Here is a 24,155-nt window from a genome sequence, read left to right as displayed (position 1 = left end):
CCAATACCTGAGAATGTGACTGTATTTGAAGTTAGGGCCTTTAAGGAGGCAAGTAAGTTAAAATGGGGTCATGAAGGTGGGCCCTAATCAAACATGGCTGGTCTCCTTATAAGAGGAAATTTGGACTCATAGGGAGACACCAGGGGGACACATGCCCAGAGCAAAGACCATGTGAGGACACAGTGAGAAGGTGGCCATCTGCAAGCGAAAGAGAGAGGCCTGAAGAAACCAAATCTGCCAACACCTTGATCTTGAACTCCTAGACTCTAGAACTGTTGTCCTAGACTCTAAAACTTCCATTGTTTAAGCCATCAAGTTGGCAGTATTTTGTTACGGCATCCCTAGCAAACCAATACACTACGAAAAGTTGAAAGTATCTATGTTCTAGAGTTGAAAACCTATCTTTATCATCATTCTTTCTCCAGTTTCAACTAAGTTCTTATCTCTAAGTCCAGAAATAAATATGAACACGAAGGAAGAACCCTAATAAGAATAAACTCATTGATGTGTGTCAGGCACCATTCTGGGTGCTTTGAGGACTGTCAATTTATTCTCCATTGAACAGCTCAGAAAACACGGATAGGATCAGAGAGGTTGATAACCCCTCCCAGATCATGAAATTAGCAAAGGGAAAGAGATTGCATTTGAATATAGATCTAAGAGGGATGAATATAAAAGAAAGCAAAGTTTCTTCATCTGCAAAATGGGGATAATAATACCTTATAGGGTTGGTAAAAGGATTAAATAACATACCAAATAAGAACATAGTAGATACTCAAAAATAGTCAGCTCCTTCTAGCAAAGACAAGACAAGAATACAAAAACTTCAATAATGACAGAAACTGCCTTCAGCAGTATTTTCATCTTCAAAAATGCAAAAGCCTATTTTTGTATCTATTTATATGTAATCATTTAAAAATTAAGTAAACATATCTGTCAGATGAGTGATCTGCCTCTCTCTGAGCCTGGGCCTGTGAGCAAGTGCAACTTGGACAGTCTGTGCTCACCACTGGGCATGAGATAGAGGAGAAATCAAGTTAAGACTGGGCTGTTGTAACAGGTCAGAACTGAGCCAACAGACACTGGTGTGTGTGAAAATGTTTATTTGAGCAAAGAATACTGATTTCAATTCAAGTCTATTTTTGACTTGTATTTCTTAAAGAAATTACTATTCAGATATGGCTAACGTGCTGCTCAGCTACAATTATCTAAAAATAAAAAGTCTAATTTAAAAAAAGAAGTACTACTCAGGAGTCCTCCACACCTTGAGTCAAAGCCTCCTGCTTCCTTTTCCGGCACCAGGTTCTCGCAGTGCACAGTGGCCAGAATGCCTCAAGTGAGATCCCTCCTGGAAAGCATTTTTCCCCAGCACCCTACAGGGAGGATTTCTGTGGCTTATAGAAGAGATGAAATGTGGTCTGAGGGACGATATGACTATGAAAGACTTCCAAGAGAACGAGTCCCTGCTCAAAGTCACCCCAGTGATGGCTACCATAGAGTAGTTAATATTGTGCCAAAGAAACCACCACTGCTGGACAGACCTGGTGAAGGAAGCTTCAATAGATAGACAGTCGTGTTGATTACCGAGAATGTGACAAGGGCCGCAGTTTTTCTCATGATCGAAGAAGTGGTCCACCTCACAGAGGAGATGAATCTGGTTATAGATGGGCAAGAGATGATCATTCTGCAAGCCGACAGCCTGAATACAGGGACGTGAAAGATGGCTTTAGAAGCAAAAGCTTCGACTCCCATTATGTGAGAGACCAGTCTCCTCATAAAAGGGATAATCCACTTTTCAGAGAATCACCTGTAGGCCGAAAGGATTCTCCACACAGCAGATCTGGCTCCAGTGTCAGTAGTAGAAGCTACTCTCCAGAAGGAAGCAAACCGTACTCTTTCCATCAGTAGCAATATGGAAATAAAGAGAGGCCTGTACAGTCTTTGAAAACACCAAGAGATACTTCACCCTCAAGTTCTTCAGCAGTTCCATCAGCAAAGGTGTTAGACAAACCCAGTAGGCTAACTGGAAAGGAGCTTGCTGAGGCTGCAAGCAAGTGGGCTGCCGAAAAGCTAGAGAAAGCAGATGAAAGTAACTTGCCTGAAATTTCTGAGCATGAGGCGGGATCCACGGCACCATTGTACATTGACCAGCCAGAAGAACCTGAGTCAAATGCAACAGATGACATAGAGTTATTTGAAGACAGTCAGCTAACCAGTCGCTCTAAAGCAATAGCATCAAAAGCCAAAGAGATTGAACAGGTTTACCGACAAGACTGTGAAACTTTCGGGATGGTGATGAAAATGCTGATTGAAAAAGATCCTTCATTAGAAAAGTCTATACAGTTTGCATTGAGGCAGAATTTACATGAAATAGGTGAGGGGCGTGTTGAGGAACTCAAGCATTTTATTGCAGAGTATGATATTTCTACTCAAGATTTTGGAGAGCCTTTTTAGATTTCTTGCTCAGGCAAAAAGAAAAGTTTCTAGATTTTTTTCCCTCCTGGATTGCATATATCCTTAATATATGGAATTTTTGTGATGAAGAGAAATAGTTTATGATAGTTGACCGCACTTCCAATATCAAATAAACATTTAAAATAATCCGTTTAAAATATTTTAATTAGATTTTTTTCTACATGTAAAGCCTCCTAATTCATATGCATCTTTGCCCCCTGCTTCGCCCCCTAAAATGATGGGTCAATTAATTTTTCAAGCTTTGAAAAAGCAGTCCTGAAGAACAGCTTTCTGTGCCTACTCATGTTCTGTAGTCTTCCAAGTATATAATCATTTGTTTGGTCACAGGAGTGTAATTTACAGGCCACAGATCATTCCACTTAAACATTAGTAGTCTTTTTGCATTTCATAGTGAATGGTACCATGTGAAAATGTTAGGACTCTGAGTTGTGATTTTATTAACTTGTTGCTTGCTTTTCTTAGGCTTTGTGACTTTTAATATGTTAAAGTGTACTGTCATAATAAACTGAATACTTTGGTATCATAGAGAATATTTGCTTTGAGAATAAGTTTCATTCAATGATAACATAGAGTGCTTAAATCTCTGAAAGACACCTCAGAATAAAATCCTTTTTCCTAAGTAAAAAAAAAAAAAAAAGCCTCCTCCTTCAATTTTGTAAATAAGTGACCTTGGCCAAATTCCCCAAACTCCCCAAGCCTGTTTTCCTCATCTGTAAAATGACCACAGTAATAACTACCTCACAATTTGGTTATAAATAATAAATGCAATTATATATGTATGATGCTTAATGGTAATAGCATTTATATAACATTTGCAATGTGCCAGTTACTAGTCTAAGCACTTGACTTGTATTTATTTAACTTAGTATAGTCTTTACAACAACTTTATGAAATAGATACTGTTATTATCGTCATTTTACTGATGAGGAAGCTCAGATTCAGAGAAACTAAGTAACTTGCCCAAGGTCACACAGCTAGAAGGTGATAGAGCTGGATTCAGACCCATGCAGTCTGATTCCAGGGGCTGCACTTGTAGCCATTAAGGGATATCTGCCCCTGAGTAAATGTTCAGTACCCAATACTTGTAGTTGCATTAAGTGAATAATCATCCCTTTTAATTTTACATCACTTTATTTGTTTCCATTTTAAGAGAACTTTGTTCAAAAAGCTAAATCAAATACAGGTCTTTACATGCCAGGAAGCCGCGAGTCAGTAACAATATACCCCACTCTCCAAGCCTTCAGGATTTGGCCATGTGATATCTGCTCCCCTAAGCATCCTTGTCCTCCCACTTTCTTCACCTGTTTTCCTGCTCAGCTGTCAAATCTACCATGGAAACACCACTCACAGTGACACAGCTCACTACTTGTGAGTGTCTTCAAAGAGGGCTGTCTTTCTCTCTGGTTATCTTCCAGCATCTGGTGCGGAACCACCCAAAGTGTGTGCTCAATACATATAGAATGAAGAAAAGTACAGATAAATATGAGATATGTGTTCAAGAAGAGATGGAAAATCTTAACAAGATGGTGAGATTTCCAGTATACTGTTATTATCTTTTTATGCAACAGTGAGATCAGAAGAAATACATGATATAGTATTTTTTAGTAAGAATGCTCTGATATTTTATATTAGAAGTACATTTTGACTTAAAAATATCTGCAGGACATTATATGTAATATGTTCTAAAGCCGAAAAGACACTCTTTACCCAGGAAACACATCCCACTCCTCTTGTGATTTTTGATACGCATTTCTCAGCTTCTGTGTTCATAGAATCATTCAATTTCATTTAAATTAGCTATATATTTCTATCATAACAATGATTTTTGTTATTAAAACATAATTCTTAGCTAAAACTAAATGAAATCTGAAACAAATCGTTTTTACATAATTTTGTGAAAACATTCTTATTCATAGTTCATACAGGTTGAGTGTCCCTTATCCAAATGCTTGAGACCAGAAGTGTTTTGGATTTAAGAATATTTTTGGACTTTGGAATATTTGCATATACATAAGGAGATATCTTTGGGATGGGACCCAACTCTGAACACAAAATTTACTTATGCTTTATTACATACTTTATGCACATAGCCTAAAGATAATTTTATGCAATATTTTTAATGATTCTGAGCAACAAACAAAGTTTGTATTAACTATTTATGTGTGGAATTTTCCACTTTTTGTGTTGATGCTCAAAAAGTTTTGGATCTTGGAGCATTTTCAGATTTCAGATTTTTGAAGTAGGGATCCTCAATCTGTACCTGACACAGCTTCCTAGTGTGTAAAGAGGGGCTACAAGAAAGACATGGGCATGGGGCATGGAATGCCTCATAAGCAATGCCCTGCAGTTTAGATTTAGGATTTTAAACATGAGAATATGTAAACATGATCAAATCTGTATTTTAGACCTTTTCCTGGGAGAAGTGTAGAAACTGAATTGGATTTAAGAAATTTGGGGGTAGTTAAGTGAAATAAGTCAGGCACGGAAAGATAAATATCACATGTTCTTACTTACATGTTGGAGCCAAAAAATAGAGCTCATAGAAGAGAGGATTTTTTTTTTTAAGAGATAGGGTCTCACTCTGTTGCCCAGGCTGGAGTACAGTGGCAGGATCATAGTTCACTGCAGCCTCAAACTCCTGGGCTCAGGTGATCCTCCCACCTTGGCCTCCCAAAGTGCTGGGATTACAGGTGTGAGCCACCATATCCAGCCTAGAAAAGAGGATAAACCCTATCCTTAACCCTCAACACAAAGAAATAAATGTTTGGGGTGACAGATATGATAATTACCTTGATTTGATCATTATACATTGTATACATGTATTGATATATCACTTCGTATCCCATAAATACGCATAAGTATTATATGTCAACTAAAAGGGAACAAAAAAACCCTCCTTACAAAAAAAGAAAAAATAAATTTGGGAGCAAAGAAATAATTCAGGAGGCTAACAGCTGTTGCTATGACAGGAAAATATAAAGGTCTGAACAAAGCCAGTGACAGTGGAAATTGAGAGGAAGGAAAAGGATCAAAGAGTACTGGCCAGGCTCTAGACCCCAGTCCTTCCTATGTTCTAAAAAAACTGTTCCTTACATTTTTCTATATTTGATATGCATTATTTATTAATATTTCAGCAGCAATAAGCTGTAACTAATATTTATTGTGTTAATACTCTGTGCCAGGCACTGTAGTAGTGCTTTATATGCTTTACCTAATTTAATTTTCACCAAATTTTTATAGAAACTATTATTTTATGTAAGAAATCTGTGGCATAGAGAGTTAAAGCCACTTGGCCAAGGTCACACAGCTGGTCAGTAGCAGAGACCAGATCCAAAGTCACGCTGATGCTCTCGTGCCGCACCCCCCCCCAAACTGCTTCCCGTTCTTCTAGTTCTCACTCTCCTTGACTGGCCTTTTAATTTGAGTCAATCCTCCTGCCCTATCTTAAAAGAAAAATTTATTTGCCCTCTAATTTTTCCAACTACTATCCAGTCTGTTTCTTTCCATGTAATGTTGGTCTGGAGTCCACGGCAATATCTATCTTCTCACCAGCCGTTTTCTCCTTACATGTCAGCCATTTGGTTTCTGTGCCTTCCAAATTTACCCATCCTAATTACTGTCCTGCTAAATTCAAAGTGTTTCTCCACCCTTATTTCCCTTGTACTCATCAGAGCACTACGCATTGTTAACCACTCCTTTCTTCTTGAAACTATTTCTCCGCATAAGAGCTACAACACTGCTCTCCCGACACACTCCCTTGTCCTGCCAGCAGTTCTTTTCTGTCTTTTTTGCCAGTTCCTTCCTGATGAAGGAACTGTTCCTTTTGTGCATGCCATTAGAGGAGCTGGGGTTTTGTTTGTTCCTTTTTTCTTTCTTTCTTTCTTTCTTTTTTTGTCTGTGTGTGTGTGTGTGTCCTCTGATGTTCTCTTTCAATATGATACCTCAATTTACTCTTCACAAGACAATTTTAATTATTATGACAGAATATAAATGCCTACCTTCCTAGCTCAATTTCTCAACATTTTTTTTTCAAGACCTAATTTCAAATAAACTTTAAAGTCTTTGCTGAGTGGCTTACCAACAACATAGATTTTACACAGTCTCCCCAAACACCCTTTCTTTGCTGGGCCAGTCACCTGCCCCAGTGTCTCCTTCTGCAAGCAGGTGGAGAAGATAATGCAAAGGATTCATTCTGCTGTTAGTCTAGGTCTTTTGCCCAACTCCCATTTCCCCCAAGTGCTTAGATTTCTTTGTTCAAGAAAATAAATGCCAACCAATTAAGCCTACAGAATTAAAATTGAAGCCTGCAGCTGATACAATGAGAAAAAGAGACTAGGTCAGAGGAAGAACCCTAGCTAAATACATCTCAGCACACAGCCAGTATCCAGTTCCTGGAGGGCGAGGAACCTCTGTACCAAACTTAACTCCAAGCCTCCAGAGAGAGTATGACTCAACGAGTAAGCATTCTGTTGAATCAACAATTTGCCAAGCTACCAGCGACTCTCGAAGTCCTGTGCAAGTAGATGATGACAGTTCTCGCGGGGGCACTCTCAAGATGACACACAATTGACACTGATCAGAAACACCAGTGCCAAAGGGATTCTTAAAGTCCCAGCCTTGAAATGATACGATTCAGGGTTTTCGAGTCAGAGCACAGTCCACTCTTCATCTCCAATATCGGTACAAGTTGGTCAGAAACACAACTGAGTAAAAAACAATAGTGTTAACTACCTCTGCTCCCCACCCCCACTCCAGTGGTCGCCAGATGGGAACTCACACGAAACTTTTGAGACAAAAGAGCAACATCCCTAAATTTTTTTCTCTTCTTGTGGAGGGTGGGGGGCGTGCAGGGGGAGGTATCCAAGCTCCCAAGCCTCTGCTCTGCTTTCCTTCTGTGGGCTTTGTCTTTAGGACACTGAAGGAAACTCTTTTTGGAAATCAACTGTCTGCTTTGCTTCTGTCGGCTCACTGCCAGCCGCAGCCGGAGGCTGAGGAGAGGCTCCGACCCAGGCTGGGCTGCGAGCCTCCGAGGCAAAGATCGCGAAGCTTGGCGCCCCAGAGCGCTCAGGGGCAGGTGACACAGTCGTGGGTTCCCTGGCGCTGGCTTGACAGTTTCATCCCCGCCCACTGGCAGGAGAGCGCCGGGCCGGGGTGCACGCGCGCTCAGGGGGACATAAAAGCTGCGGCCGCGCGGAGACGCGGAGCTCGCCCACCGCCCGGCCCGCGGCAGCCGCAGCCACCATGCATGTCAACGGCAAAGTGGCGCTGGTGACCGGCGCGGCGCAGGGCATAGGCAGAGCCTTTGCGGAGGCGCTGCTGCACAAGGGCGCCAAGGTAAGCGCGGCGCCAGGCGCGGAGACTTCTGCCCACCCGCCCGGAGACTCGCCCGGCGCGCGAGGGGCTCTCGGGGAGCCCGGGGGCCGCGCCCCGCGTGCCCACCTCGCCACCTCCAGAACCTGCGGAGGCCGTGGCTCCTGAGCAGACCTCGAAAGCGGCTGGGAGAGAACCCGAACTTTAATTGCTGCCTGTCAGGTCCAAGAGGGGAGCCTCTTGTTTGTTTATGGTTTGTCCGTCTGTCTGTTGCGTGAGTCTCAGCCTTCATTCCTCCTCTCTTGTCTATAGGTAGCGCTGGTGGATTGGAATCTGGAAGCAGGTGTAAAGTGTAAAGCTGCCCTGGATGAACAGTTTGAACCTCAGAAGACACTGTTCATCCAGTGCGATGTGGCTGACCAGGAACAGCTGAGAGGTAAGAGAAGGGGATCTGTGGACTCGGAGCGCGTCCTGAGCAAGCAGCAACCTGGGGGCAGCCCTTGCCAGCTCGGCTGCCTCCTGGAGAGCAGCTACCTTTAAGCTGCAAAAGATAGTTTGAACTGTTACGTTTCCTACTGACAGCCCGAGAGCCACAAAAGCTAAGGAAAGGCAAGACTGCTTGAGAAATCCTTTTATTTCAGTCATTTGGCAGCACATAATGTAATCAAAATTCCTTTGTGTATTCAAAGACAGTGCTGCTACACTAATCATTAAGTGACTGAAATTTCAGACGGAACTGGGAAAGTTAAAGTAGGCTAAGGGACTCAGCAAACACCTCTCTCGGAAAGCTGGAGTCTAGTGACAATCAAATGTGGCAGTGTTTTCCTTTTAAACTTTTTGGAATACAAGTTTAAGGATCTCATCACTGAAGCTCTATGTTTTTAACATGTTTTCTCTGGCTTTTTCCCTAGAGATGGTACTTTAATAATAATAATAACTGTGCAATGTTAGAGTTGCAGAAGAAACGTCTCAATGAGCCTTTCCTCAATGCTTTCCTGTTTCTGCCTACTTACTTAAAACAGTCCAATTTACTTGTGAAATATCAAGAACAATATAGACATAGACAATAAACAGCTTTGATTGTATAGAGGCCCAAGAGATTTGCATGAACAACTAATTTCAGGGAAAAAAATAGAAATGTAAAATGTTTGTATTTCACAAAGTTTTGTTTAAAGAGACTGAGTAAATTGTTAGGGACATTTTTAATCAAGGGGTCAGATAACTTTCATGAAGTTCACTCTAGTGCTCCTGTTCTTAAAGGGACACTGAGGTGTAAATTTCTTTTAAAATATAAAAATAGTCTGTAAGAGAATGAAAATGGACTGGTGTGTTAGAAGGGAACATACCTACAGTTAAGAGAAATTGTTTTAAAGAAAATTATATAATTAAATCTGAAAAGGCTAATAAAAACCTGTAACATAGATTATAAGCATGAGTAGAGCCAATGTGTAAACACAGTGCTAATGGAACGTATTTTGCCAGAGGATAATTTTGTTGATTGCATGTGATATTTTGGATCAAGGATAGAGTCAGGTCAACTCTCAACATCCATGCTGATGGAATAAGGAAAAGTATAGATAATCTGAAAGCCATTTCTCTCTTAATTTATGTAGTTTCACATGTGACATTTAACCTCAATTGTTTTGCTTCCAGTATTTAAAATTAGTACCTTGGATGTAAACACATTCCTTAAGGATAAGTGATTGTGGAGGAGGAAACTCAGACACATAATGAGTGACCAGGGGAAGGCACGTTGGTCATGAGAAATCCACATGTTGTCTGGACATCAGCATTTATTTGCATCTAAGGAAAATGTGGCACTGATTCTTCCAATTTCAGGATTTAATGTTGTCTATGACTTTATAAACTGTTTAGACACATTGAAATAATAAAAATACAGAGGTGAAAAGGTTCTTGGAGATGATCTAGACATAACTCATTTTACAAATGAACAAATTGCAGCCCAGAGAGTTTAGATAAATTATAAAGAGTACTACAGCATATAAATATCAGCAAGAGCTAGATTGTAAATCACCTGAACCCAGAACTCAGTGGGCTGTCAGCAAGAACATGGTGTATTATATATTGGTAAGGACAGAGTATGCAGGAAGGCAGTGGAGACCAGCATGAGGAAAGAAAATTAAAGAAGCAATTAGACATACATATTTAACAACCTAATTTCCCATGAGGTGGGGACTGTTTCTGTGGAGTTATGAAGAGTAGAACATACTTAGAATGGAAGGAAAAAAAACAAAAAATTGGTTTCCTGGAAGACCTTTTCTGGAAACAATTTTAGATCTTAAGAAACAATTTAAAAATTCCATGAAAAAGTAAACAGTTTTTATACTGTTGTTTCCTATTCTAGTATAGTAAGTGTAAAGGATGCATATTAGAAAGTCTTGATAATGTTTTTCGTGATTAACTTGTATAGTAATTTATCCATTTGGGAACTGATTAATCCATGTCTTCCCTAATATGTTTAGTGGTTGTTAATAATTCTATGGGTTTATTTCAATCAAAATAAAGTTTATGTTGATCTATATTTTTTCAAGGATCTCATATGTTGACCTGGAGATCTGAGAATACATTTCTGTCTTATGGAAAAAGAACCACAATTGTTATCTATAATCTGAAGTAATAGAAATAGAATGAATGGTCAAAGGACCAAGGAAACATTTTAAATCAATAGAACAATGTAAAGGACTGCTTTTAAAAATGAGTCTGTTAATATTAAGGTGGTAAAACCTAGTTCACACTGGCTAAGGAGAGTTTGCAGGGACTGGGTATGTGGTTGGACATTCAGGCCTCAAAATCCATGCAGACTTTGTCCTGGTTGAACATAGTTTTACACAAATTAGCAATACAAAGTACTACGAATAGTTAGATGGAGGAAAAAAATCATCAAATAAAATCAACTGAATGAAAAGTAGGCCTTTACTTAGTAGGATATAGAAACTCTCTGAAATGCTCATAATGGATCTGAATATACAAGAAAACTTGTGTTAATGTAACACTTTATGAACATAATATGGCTTATTACAAAAGGCTGTTTGTCATAGTCTAAGCTACAGAGCTCCAATAACTTCTTAGGGTCAGAGAGATGCTGGCTACCCACACTGACTTCAAAGAGCTCTTAGGTTGGGATGCTCAGTTCTCTAAAATTTATCCCCTAAAATTACTGATTATAGAACTTAAATGTGCATACAAACCATTTAAGACTATATGAAAGTTAAGATTCTAATTCAGTAGGTCTAGGGTGTCTGCAGGATTCTGCATTTCCAACAAGCTCCAAGGTAATGCTGATTGATGCTGCTCATCCAGAAACCACACATTGAGAAGTAAGGAATTAAGTCACAGCCCATGGGTGTAATTTTCACGTGAGGGCAGATAAATAAAAATTCATGTCATGGCATAGGATGTGATTTAAAATGTTTACATGGAAAATAAGAATGTATCTATAATATCTTTTTTTTTTAATTAGATACTTTCAGAAAAGTTGTAGATCACTTTGGAAGATTGGACATTTTGGTCAATAATGCTGGAGTGAATAATGAGAAAAATTGGGAAAAAACTCTGCAGATTAATTTGGTAAGCTATCATAGTCCTGTTTATTGGCTAAAATTATTTAATAACATAATGTTTATAAAGAAAAAAGATTCTTACATTCACAGAAACAAAACAATGACCTACAATACAGAAAAAGTACAGTTACAGAACACTAGAAAAAAACATTTCCTTTTACAAATAGGAAGACATTTAATTATGAAAGTATATGTCTTAAAATATTAAAAGGAAATACGAAAAAGACACAACTGGTTGCTTGCCTCAGAGGCTGGCCAGCTGTAACCCGCCGGCCCCATGGCCTACCACCTGTTTCTGTATGACCCAAAAGCTAAAAATGGCTTTTACATATTTAAATGGTTGAGAAATGCAAAAGAAGAATAATATGAAAAGTATGAACATATGGAATTCAACTTCCAGTATCTATAAAGCTTTACTGGAACAGAGCCACAGTCATTTATTTATATATCGTCAATGGCTGTTTTCATGCTCCAACAGTGGAACTCAGTAGTTGTGACAGAGACTCTATGTCACACAGTGACTAAAATATTTACAATCTGGCCCTTTACAGAAAAAGCTTGCAAACCCCTGATTTATTTATTTAAAAAATAAATCTTAATTAAATTCCAGGAATATAACAGAAAACAAGGTTAAAGGGAAAATGGAACTTTGCAATCAGTAAGATTTTTATCCTGAATGTCAAGGTGTGTGTGTATATGTAATTTCCACGCTGTTTGATGACTATTTAGCTCTTGCTTAAAAAGGTAGACTTAAGAAATAAAATTTTCTGTTTTATCCATTATACCATGAGTTTGTTGATTTTATCATTTTATAAAGGCTCTTGATGTAAGATATTGGGGTTCAGTAAAACTCAAACCTTAGCTAAAGCAAAATGTCAGATGGGCTGTGATGGGGTCACCCTGACCTTGTTCAGGCCATTACTAGCCTTGCAAAGCAGGCGAGTGTGGAGTATAATGGGGCCACTTGTGTGTGTATAAAAGTGTAGGGAGTGGCCTCCTACTTCAAGATTTCCTCCAAGGAGATTATAAACTCCTGAAAAACAGAAACAGTGTTGTTTTTTTTCCTTCATTCCTCTCACTAATCAACACAATATCTTAAAGATAGTGCTTAGTCCATAAGTTATTGGCATAAATTGAAATTCCCATGAGTAATTACTTAACTGCAATAATAACTTGGTAGAGGTAATAAAAATTATGCTACCTCATAAAAGAGCTTAATCTGTAAGCCTCACCTTGATAAGGGCACAGAATTGCTCCCTAAACTTGACAGATGCCTAAAATCCTTTAATCAACGACAGTGCTATATTAGAGTACAAATACCCCTCCTTAAATTTTCTTTTAAAATTTTCTTCTAAAAATTTACTTCCAATATTCCAGGTCCATTATATTTGAAAATAACTTGAAACTGGCATCATATTTGAAACTGGCCATTATATTTAAAATAACTTGAAACTGGCAAGTTTTCCTTAAAATCTTTCTGAGCTTCTAATTTATGTATACATATAGACAGTATATACAGTATGTATACAGTATGTAGTAAAATAAATGAAATATTTTCTGTAAATAATACTTACATCTCTTGGCTAAATCTTTATTATGGTATATGAATGCTTAAGGTACCATTGAATTTTCTTAATACCTAATTGAATATTTGTGTCTCTGTGCTTAAACATGATAATTAGCTTATAATTTTCTTTTCTTTTAATGTTCCTGTTTGGTTTGGATGTCAATTATACCTTAGCTTACTTTTATCTCCCTGATCTGTCAGTTTCTGAACAGAAGAGGTTCATATCTCAAATGACAAATAGCAGTTTGCCTACCTCTTTCAGTAATTCTGTAGCTTTGGAATCTATATATTACAAACCTTTTTAATATTCAGAGCATAAATTGCTAGTGATTATAATTTATTGATCTTTTGATTTGATTTTTGAAAAGTTATGCTCCTGCTTACCACCTGTGATGTGTTTGACCTATTTTATATTTCCATATATAAAACTGGTACCCCATCATTTTCTTTTGCTTCACATTTACCTAGGTATATCTTTTTCCATTTACTTATTTTGAAAATGTAAGTAACCTTTTATGTTAAATTTGTCTTTTCATGATGGTATATTGTGAGAATTTATTTTTAAAATCACATCTGGGATGTGACTTTTATATTTGTGAAATTAAGCCATTTATATTTATTTTTACTCTTCTATTTTATACTTTAATATTTGATGTTTTCTTTTTGTTTTGATTCTTTTTCCATTCCTTACCGAAATGCATTGGAAAGCTTTAATGTTCTTCTGCTGGTAAGAAAACTGTACATTTTATATTTAATCTTTGGTGATTACCTCTGACTTATTAAGAACCATACGTCATTACATCCTTTGGCCACCTGATAACACAGTAATTTTGAGTATATAGCCAACAGAAAACTGCAGGAATTTTTAAGAATACGTTTTTATAGACTTATGCCACTTTCCAAAAGCACATAAAGTCATAAGAATTTATTTGAATCAGGCTATCCCAGTGAAAAGGCACAAATTGCATAGCAGCCTTCTGCCTTTGGCATTGCTACTGATATTTTAATTGTTTTATTAGTACTATCTACAGATATTTTTATAAGTAAAGGTTACTAGGATATAATTCCTATATTCAATGCATTCATAACAGACACTTCCTGTATCTATTCTTTGAGAAATTAGCTGTTAGAATCAGTATGCACTGATTAGAGTGAATATAAAGAAAGACGAAAGTAGCGAAGCAGTTATTACAAAGGTACAGGATTCGAATTATCTGTCTTCATCTAGCTGAGAGAGCATATTTGCTTTGTGTGAATAAACACCTGCTCCAAGCTGGAAAGTACCTACATCATATGCAAATAGGAAATTCTGGAAGACCAGGGGAATTTTACTGTGACCCCTTTGGTTACAACTAGCTCTCCTGGATCCTTCTCCATTGAAATTTAGCCAGTCTTTCCCCTCCCCCCACCCCCTTGGGACTCTGATGACATAAGCTACTTCTTAGGTTAACTTCAGGGATTAATGACATTTGTTTAATTTTTTTATAGAATGATACATAACCTTTGTTACTCATCTATAACTTTAAAGTGTGTTACTTTCCCTCCTACCTACACCCATTGCAAGGGTAGATTAGAGTCTGACCAATCATTGTCCCTTCCAACTTGATTATCTCTGTTAGCATAGTACAAATATTTGTAGGTAGTCTATATAACTTTTTTTTTAGACTCTGCTCTGACTGTAAGTTGGCTCCTCGGATCTTACACAATTATATGTTTGTTCTTTCATATGTTTCTCCATTTTGCTGCCCAGGTGAGAGAGTAACTACTTAGTTAGAGGACTTCACCACATATCTCTCCTTCTGAAATCTTATACAACATATCCATGCCATTCTCAAAGAACTTACCAGTTTTTCAATTTTATTAGAATTATTTTTATACATATGTAATTTATGTTAGTAAACTATACATTCTTTTAAGGCAAAAATATTGTGTTCTTACAGAATAGATGTTAATTAATATTTATTGGATAAACTGCCAATACATGATTTTTGCATACGTAGGTATTCATTTCTGTGTTTTAGTACAATGTTTAGATGACTTGTAATACATCCATGCTGCCAAACAGTATCATCCTTACCAGAATAAGGAAGAGGTAAGTTTGGTAACTTCCCTTCTGCTTTTCCTCCTTACCAAACTCACCCCTTCCTTATTCTTCACTCTGCTGAGCTCATCATTCTTCCCACACAAGAGATACACTAAACCCCTTCCCAGCCTTTTGTTTCCATTAGGCTCTTCCAGGCTTCCTCCTTAGTCTGAAGCCAACAGCAGCAGCAGCGTTATTTATATATGCTCAGAGGTCAAAGGAATGTTCAGGAAAGAATGAGTTTTTGCAAAACTATCAAAGGTCACTCTGGCAATTGGGCAAATGTTGACTTGACTTTGAATATTATTCCAAGTTAAGTCCACTTTAACTTTTTGGGTAATTCTGCAGTGTACTTCTTTAACTTTTTGAAGCTTTAATAAACCTAAATAATTCATCCCCACTGAGGTGGGACTCATAATCTAATTTGGATATATAACTAACATGTACTGAATCCCTTAGCATATTCAAATAAAAATTAAACAAAATAGATGGCTATTGCTGGTGATTTTTTTTTCAGAAATACATTTGTTGCCTAAAGATTTGCACTGGAAGAAGTATATATGCATTTTGAATTAGTCCAAATTAGAATTTAGTCTTAAATCTACAGTTTATGAACTGTTTTTTAATTTCTCTGATATTGAATTTCACAGTTTGTGAAAGGAGGAAGGTAAACTCCCTACCTCTAAGGACCTTAAGCTTAAATAAGCCATAGTTTATGTGAAGCATTCAGCACATTGCTACTGAAGAGTATTCATTCATTCAATAAATTGCATTTCCTTTCCAGAGTATCAAAACCTACGTTTTCTCACTATCTTATTTTTATATGTGGTGAGTTCCTCTGCCTTCCTCTATCTCTAAAGAAGCTGAGGACATGGACAGAGACATTGTTCTCAAATGTGCTCCCTTTTCTTGGCTCCCAAGGATGTTGATTACAAACTAAATTAGAAACTATTTGCTGCCATTGCTACTCTATAATACTGAAAATCCAACTGAACTACACATTGTTTGGCAGAGTTTGCTTAATTGTAAGTAGCTCCAGCAAGGGGGAAGACAATAATATTTATCCCCAAAACAAGCAAAAAATGGAAACATTTTGAACATGATGAAGAAATAAAGGATGAAAAGGGATTTAAAAAAAAAATGGTCAGCTCTATTAGTATTTCTTGAGGACTGGGCTGGAGAAAACACAAAGAACTTGAAAAGCAAGGTGGCATGATTTATATACCAGAACTTAAAAAAAAAAATTACAGTGGAGTGCAAGAACCATAAATAAACTAAAAGGAACCCTAGCATGGAGGAAGATGAGATAGAGGAAATGGAAAAATGACGGATTGGAAATTTCAGTAGTGAAAATGAGTGTGTGTGTGTGTGTGTGTGTGTATGTATGTTATAGGAGGACATGATTCCTGATTAAAAAAAAGAATGAAACAAGTAGGCTATTACCATTTGTCCATTTGTTATAATGACAAGAGAATTTTTCCCAGTGAAGGGGAATTTTGGACAGTTGTTTTAAGTTATTGAATGCTTTAATTAGTGAAAAAAATTAAGACTTAGAATACAACTCAATTACAATTTCAGTATTAAATATAAAAGTCATCTCTTTATAACCAAAAATGTGGAGTAAGCATGTTAATTAGATATTTTGCCAATAATTGAATTTTTTAGTTCTCTATATGAAATTAGACATAGAACAAATAAATATGTCTATGATCTAGGATAAGGAAGAGATTGTTATAGTAAAGTAGAAGCGGTGAAAAATATCATCTCTGCACAGCCAAAGCAAAGACCTTGTCTTGTATATTGAGTCTATGAACCCTTTCATTTGAAAAGCTACTCAGTTCTTAACCTAATAATAATCCTTTGCCCTTGTCCACCAAAGACCTAGAAATAAATCTTGCTTTTTAAAAAAAATTAAAAATAAAGCTTAAACATTCCCAAGTTTTCTATCTGGCTACATCTTATAAATGTTGAAAACACAAAAGCAGAGTGTCAGCAAAGCTGTAAATACCTGAGAATAAAAGCATAGCGCCAATACACATACACAGAAATTCTGTTCAGACATGCTGGAGACTTGGGCAGAAACTAACAGAACCTAATTGACTTCAGTAATTTCAGCCATCTACATTTTTTCCTTCTTATATAAACAATTAATGTTTTGTTTTTTGTTTTTAAGGGGGATCATGGGAGATTTTATTCATTCTCCCTAAGCCTACTTAATATCAAACTGACACATGGCTTAAGTGAATACAATCTTCAATTTACTTTTTTCTTCTAGAACTACTATTAGGTAGGAGACGCATCTCTGAATGCTTGTCAAGAAAACTCCAGAAGGGCTTTTTAAGATAAAACAAAGGTAAATGCCAGTGTGTGCCCTCAGTTTCAGACTCATTACTTATTGTAGCATTTTCTGTGCAGCATTGGAAAGCATGAAAAAAGTAGGAATTAAGATGTCAAAAGGGAATCTTCACTTTTTATAAGTCTGAGTTGGAAAGAAGGAGTTCCTAAATCTAAAAGGAAAAAGTAAGGCTTCAAATACCAACTTCATCTCACAGGTTGTTTTTGGTTGTGGTGGATTCTTAAATGTTAGAGTAAAAACAGGAAAAGTACCTATAAATGGAGGTAAGTATCAAAAGAGTAAACTCTGGAAAGGATAGCTGTAAGCAGTGATGAATAAAATTAAGTGATAGACCATTGTGTCCAAGTCACTGAAAATCCCCACTCAAACTGGATGAAACAGTTACGTGATTTCACGCAACACAGAGCTCAGGATCACCTGATACTGCAGATCAGTGATATCATACGGGCTCAGGATCTCTTTGTCTCTCCCACCTGCATCCTTTACGTTGACTTCACCTTCAGGATGCTAGCAAACGTGAGTTGTCCGTTCCAGTCATGGCACCCGTATGCACAACGAAAAGGGGGAAATGTAACCATTTCTCCCTGGCTTTCTTAAGAGCAAGTAAAAGTTTCTCAGCAGTATCCCACCCCCACCTCCAGCTTAATGCCCCTCAAGTCTCACTGACCAGAACTGGGTCACATGCTGGCTCCTAAACCAGCCCCTCTCAAAGAGAATGGGATTTCCATGCTGTAATTAGATCAATCAGTGTCTAGTCTACATCTGGAGAGATCACCTTCCTCTGTATTACACAGAAAGTGGTAGATACAAAGTAAAATAGGATTTTTATTAGGAAAGTTAGGAACACCCACTATTATATATTCCAAGGTCTAAGCGAATTAAATGCAGCAGATGACTGAAATACTTAGACATGAGAACCATGTGCTAAGAAGAAGGTTAAATAAATTTTGTATCCAATATTTAGAAAACAAAAAGCACATATAGAATTATTGAAGATGGTGAGAATTGAGTTAAAATGCCAAAACACCATTGGAATACAAACTATATTGTAAAATCCCATATTGGACAACTAAGCAAAGTGAAGTGAAGTGTTGCAGAGATATGTTAAGCTCCGCAACTGTTAGGCAAGCAAAAGAGAATCCAGGGTCAATGACCAGCTTTTAAAAAAAAGAAAAAGCCCTTTGAAAACTTTTCATTGATAATATTTGCAGAAATCTCCCTATGTGTCTGGAATAATAATAAAAACTTTGGTATGTGAAGTGTAATAGCTATGTTGCTTTTCTTATTTCTGCCTCTGGATTAGGTTTCTGTTATCAGCGGAACCTATCTTGGTTTGGATTACATGAGCAAGCAAAATGGAGGCGAAGGCGGCATCATTATCAATATGTCATCTTTAGCAGGTAAGGGCAATTATTATGTTAATAGTAGCATTTTCTTACTGGTAATTTGGACCACAAAAATAAATCTTCAAAGTATATTTATCATCAACTCAGGTTTGAAATCGAAACTTTGATTTTTTTTAATACTTTTCTGGAATTTTCAATTGCATAATATCAAAAGTTTGAAGTGTATATTTATTTCTATTATTTTAAATTAAGGCTTTTTAAGTTATCTTACTGCAGTACTACTTCTTTAAAAATTTATATATATTTTCCCAAAGTTACCGTTTTTTTGGAGATTTGTTATGAAACTCCTAGGCAATCATGCATGTGAAAGCCCCTTTGACAAGGTAAAAAGTACTAAAGTGAAGTGAAGATATCTCTACTCGCATATGATTTTAGTAAGAGTGTGTAATTTTAAAATATGGCATATATAGTAATTGGGATATGCTAAACTAATCAATAAGCCCAAACATGTCATGGCTTCCATAGAGCATAAGCTTCTTCCTCACTGGTGCCACTTCAGTTCTAAGGATACAATGAAAAATGAGAGCATGGGCTATGCTTGAAGGAGATGTGGGCTCCAAAGAGGGCCAAATTTTAGGTTCTGAGAGGCTGAAAGCCTAAAGGCAAATCGGCGAAGTTAAATATAATAAAATCTTAAGAAAAAATATGTAAATGGTGGGGAATTAACAAGAAACATTGAATATTTACCTAAAAGTTTAAATATAAATAAAAAACCTGGGCTGTGATCATGAGATAATTCTGTGGGTTCTCGCTAAAGCTAAGAGGGCCAAGAAAGCTTGGAGAACTGAGAACGCTATGCAGGGAGCCCTTGGCCTTGGTATCCCGGGGGCGCTGATTTCAGGCTTTGGAAGGCCGGACAGCCTCAGGGTTGGATCAATTTAGGGCTCTGGGAGAGATTCTGTACCACAAGGTGGGGGGGCTTGCTTGTCCCAAAGAGAACAATTAAAGAAATACAATGTAGCACTACTGCCTTTTAGCCAATTAAAATATTTAAATACATAATAACAGCATTTTATTGAGCACTTACTGTTTGCCTGATACAATTTTAAACATGGTGTATGCATTATCTCATTTAATCCTGACAACAACCGTGTGAGGTGGATTCTATAATATCCATTTTGAAGAAGAGGAAACTAAGGCAGGAGAGTAGAAGCATTTTGCCCGAGCTTTTGCACACCCAATGAGCAGCAGAGCTGGCATTCACACGCAAATCCCCGGGTACAAGTCCACTTAAGTTTTACCACTAGATTATCTACCTTTTCTGTCTCTGAACTTATCTGTAAATCTCCCTCTCTATCCACGTTGACCTCAGCCTAACAGGAAAGTAAAAGAATCTGAACTCCTGTGACTTGAATAAACGTTGCAGTTTGCTATTCTCTTCAGGCCTCATGGGCACCACTTTAATCTCAAGGCTACGTTACTAAACCTTCAGTGAAATGTTGAGCTTTTGCCCCCATTTGACCTTTATTATGAAGTCCTGAAAACATCTGGGGAGAGTCAGAAATCAAAACAGGCCATTGAGAAGAGCAATTTAAGGCTTATAATGTAATGTCCACTTCACTTCCTTGACTAAGAGCTTGCTTTGTCACACTACTGGCCCCTGGGTATTAATTCTCTTCTTACCTATTTCAGATACAGCATTAGGAATCACGCGTGGGGTGTCCTCTCTTCATGCAGATAAAACAATGAATTGATATCAATTCAGTAATAAGATTGTTTTGGTTTTAAATGACTTTTCTGGCACTGTTACAATGTAAAAACTATCATCCCATCATTCCAAAAGTGCTTCTCCCTCTGATTTTCCTCCCAACATACAAAGCAGCCCCATTTTAAATGGTTAAGTAGCTTACGTGTGTCTTTGTCCACTCTGCTTGGTTTGCCACCTTCTCTATTTTCGGAGGTTGTTCTCGGCACCCTGACTTCATAATGCCAGCCTCACACCTCGTACGTTCATCCTGCTTCCTTGTTGCCGCTGGCCAATATGGACAGTCCCTGCTACCTCCCCTCCCACCCGGGACTCTCATTAATATGCCTTCATCTCACAAAAAGTCTTAAAATGAATTGCCTCGTATTTTATCCACCGACCAAGAACTTCCATTCTTCCCATAAAATTAGTTTGATAAAAAAAAATTCAATCTATTGTAATAATGGTAGAAGGTAAAAGAGGACCCCTCAGTCATAAACTGTATGCCCTTGAGTCACAGCATGTAGGAAAAGGTCAGAGGACCTAAAAATCTTTGAGGATTTATCAAAGTTGAAGTACGTGTGATGTTTGTTTCCCCTGTGTTTTCCAAACCTTCCTTCCTCACAGACTTTTTTGCTCTATTTTTCCCCCTAATTCTCACTCTATTGAAGGAATAGCTGTGAGTAATATTCAAATATTAATATTCAACTCATCTAGGGTCCGTCCTCATGATCTCTTGCATGGATTAAGTGGAGTCCTTCACCGTCATAGCAAAAGCTCAAGTTGGCACACTGGTTTGGGCAGAGAAGTTAATGAATAGTGACCACTGATGCAGACAGAGTATCAAATGCAATTAATAGGTTTAACAAACAGAGGAGTAAAGTGGAGAATGATTCCCCTGTGTATTGAGGGATGGGTGTGCTCCAGTCTGGAGCTCCAGAAGTTGTTCTGATCATTTTTAAACACATGGACTCATCTGTACAAGCTTTTGTTTATAAACATAATGTACAAACGTACTCATTTCATCACCTCTATCCTTAACTATTAAAAAAAAGTTGGAGAGGAACAACAGAAGAACGAAGTCTGGTTTAAAGCAGATAATTACACAGATGTGCTCCCATAAGACATCTCCTGAGAGTCAAATGCACTGCTTACATATTTAGTTACTTCCAGCTGTGGGAAAGGAAAAGGAATCGTCACAGGAAAAGGAATCTGCCTACTGATCCTGCTCGCAGGTCTCAGTGTTCACTCAGGATTTTCTGTGCCTCAGAAGCAAGTCACTCAGTGGCACTTTGTGAAAGATACCATGAGAGTCTTATTTACTCAGAATGTAACATTAAAGTCTCAAGAAAATACTTGAAAATTGTAGAATATTTTTAGCATGTCTTAAATAACAGCCTAATGACATATCTACTTGTGCTGTCAGTTTTATATAAAATAATATAATTAGCTTGTAGTTTGTTAAAGTAGAAGTGCTAAAATTACCACTTTAAATAACAAATTCAAGTTAAACATACGTTGAGCATTTGCAGAAATAAAATGGAGATATAAAAATAACTGGGCAAACTTTCTACCTTAAGAGATACATCAGTGTCTCTTATCAAGAGGGCAGAACCAAATAATTACCATGGTGTGGACCATTTAAACATAAGCATAACATTTAAGTTGCAAGGCCTTGCTTGGGACTCCAACAGCCTGAAGAATGGACTAGAACATCTGGAAATTTCAAATGAGATAAACTTTCTTTCTTCTCCAGGCCACGAGTAGTAAAATCACATGTTACCACCCTCTACAGCTGCTCTTGAGATAAGGAAGGGGGCCTACCACATATTCAGCAACTGCCAAGTTCCAGGCATTGTGGTAAACTATTGGCTGTCTGATCTCCCCATTTAACTTTTACAAGTCCCTGCAATAGAGGTCGATTTAATTGTCTCCAATTTATAGTTGAACAACTAATCACATACAGGCTACTTAAAAAATGTGGGCATTAGCAATGGTAATGAAAGCTATTTTATTTTGTTCTATTTTAGCCTATGTCATGAAATGGAGGAACCGTTCCTAAGTCGCTTGGATCTTAATTGTTCAGATGCTCACTGTCATGAGTACGTGAGCCACCCTTCCTGCTTAGTCCTGGCAAAGTTCTCTCTGCCAGTCCATGGAGACAGGTGTCCATTTTGTTGTCTTTTGGCTTAAAATAATCAGGAAGACACATATGAGAAGTAATCAGTAGGAATGGTTAAATATTTATAAATGAGCCTTTTTGAGGAATAGATCAAAGATCAAGGGTTTCTTAGCGTGGGAATGAGAGGGCTAGTAGGAAATGAATAGTCTTCTAGGATAATGCTTCTGAAGTCTTAATGTGCCTGGGGACTTCATCAGATGTAGAATCTGATTCAGTGAGTGGGTCCTGAAACTCTGCTCCCAGGTCACGCTGGCCCTGGGACCGCGCTGTAAGAAGCCAGCCTCTAGTGTGCAGACACTCTTTGCGTGGGCCATGAAGCTCATCGCAGGTTCCTCGGACCACAGCGTGGGCAGTGAGGGAACTTCCAGAAAGGGTGACTTTGGCGGAACACTAGGAGCAACTTTCTGAGAATTAATCACTGGAAAGTGCTGTTGGGTTTAGCTCTCTGGAAAGACTTTTACTGTAGAAGATGTGGTGGTTTTCTGAAAGCTTATGTCTCTTTTTAATGTTGTGTCACACTTTAAAGCATAACTTAATGACAGACATAAGAAAGAGGGAAAAAGTAGCATCAGATAAGGTGTTCCCTTATGTGGAACACCATGTCATGAGGAAGTGCACGAGTCACATCGGGCAGCTTCATACACGAACACAGATAAATAGATTCTCACTAGTTCCTCCTTTTTCCTCATATTAGAGAAGTGGTGGTTAGGGACAGACAGACGGGTAGGCAGTGTCTTTTTTGGTTGTAAAGAAAATGCTAAAGAAAAGATTTGGATTCCTGCATTTTAGTGCAGCTGTTGAGTTCCAGGTTACCCTACGAGAATCAGCATCTTTAGATTCACAATTCATTTTCCAAAGTTGAATTTTTTTTTAGCATTTTTATATAGTCCATTTTATATGGTTTCTATCTTTTTAGAAGCAAATATGTTTGTGGATTCAGTACACTTGCCATGTCTGAGAAGATCTCCATTTTGCACAAGATCTTTTTTGAGTTTTTACCTTCTACGTGATGTAGGGATTAAAACTGGCTCTTGTAAATATGGGTAAAAAGAATAATTAAGGATAGAAGAACTAATATGGAAGTGGAATTTATATTTTATTTTTCTAAATGACTTTATTTGTTCTATGAGGATATATGTAATTTTTAGGTATTTTAAATGTTTTATAAATATATATGTAATCAGTTGGTGGCTGTTAAGTGTTATTATCCTGAGTGGTTTTAGAAAATATTTCTTTGTTTTGTGGGTAAAATTTCTCTCCTACTGATTTTTTTTTTTTTTTCCCAAATTTACAGTAAGGACAAACTCTACTAATCAGATTTGCCATATTTTGAAAAGAGCTATTTTGCATCTCTTTAAGTAAATTTGCATAATGGTGGGCCTACAATAAGTATTAAAAAATACTATTCTTTGCTTTTTTCATATAAGGTGTCCATTTTTAAGCACAAATAAGACATTTCTCACAATGTCAAACAAAACAGCATTTCTTTAGAGACTGTTCTCAAGGTCACA

General features: G+C 37.5%; 1 protein-coding gene and 1 pseudogene across 4 annotated transcripts in view; both read left to right on the top strand.

Moving 5' to 3' along the window:
• Positions 1-1,411: 1,411 nt before the first annotated feature.
• Positions 1,412-2,454, top strand: LOC138398891 (periphilin-1 pseudogene; annotated as a pseudogene).
• A 5,066-nt stretch (positions 2,455-7,520) lies between these two features.
• HPGD (15-hydroxyprostaglandin dehydrogenase) overlaps positions 7,521-24,155 on the top strand; it is a 28,745-nt gene continuing 12,110 nt past the window's right edge. For 2 of the 4 annotated variants that reach the window (XM_069492895.1, XM_069492897.1), the window contains exons 1-4: positions 7,521-7,809; positions 8,098-8,221; positions 11,267-11,373; positions 18,676-18,772. In XM_069492895.1, the coding sequence (XP_069348996.1) occupies positions 7,717-7,809; positions 8,098-8,221; positions 11,267-11,373; positions 18,676-18,772 (421 nt within the window). In that variant the 5' untranslated portion in view covers positions 7,521-7,716. Of the gene's footprint in view, positions 7,810-8,097; positions 8,222-11,266; positions 11,374-18,675; positions 18,773-22,492; positions 23,011-24,155 lie in introns of those variants that run through there. The other 2 variants (XM_069492898.1, XM_069492896.1) reach the window with 2 other exon arrangements.

The sequence above is a fragment of the Eulemur rufifrons genome, chromosome 18 (genome assembly GCF_041146395.1).
Source record: "Eulemur rufifrons isolate Redbay chromosome 18, OSU_ERuf_1, whole genome shotgun sequence".
Lineage (NCBI taxonomy): Eukaryota > Metazoa > Chordata > Mammalia > Primates > Lemuridae > Eulemur > Eulemur rufifrons.
Note: the sequence above shows the minus strand (reverse complement) of the source record. Positions and strands in the feature narration are given on the sequence as shown.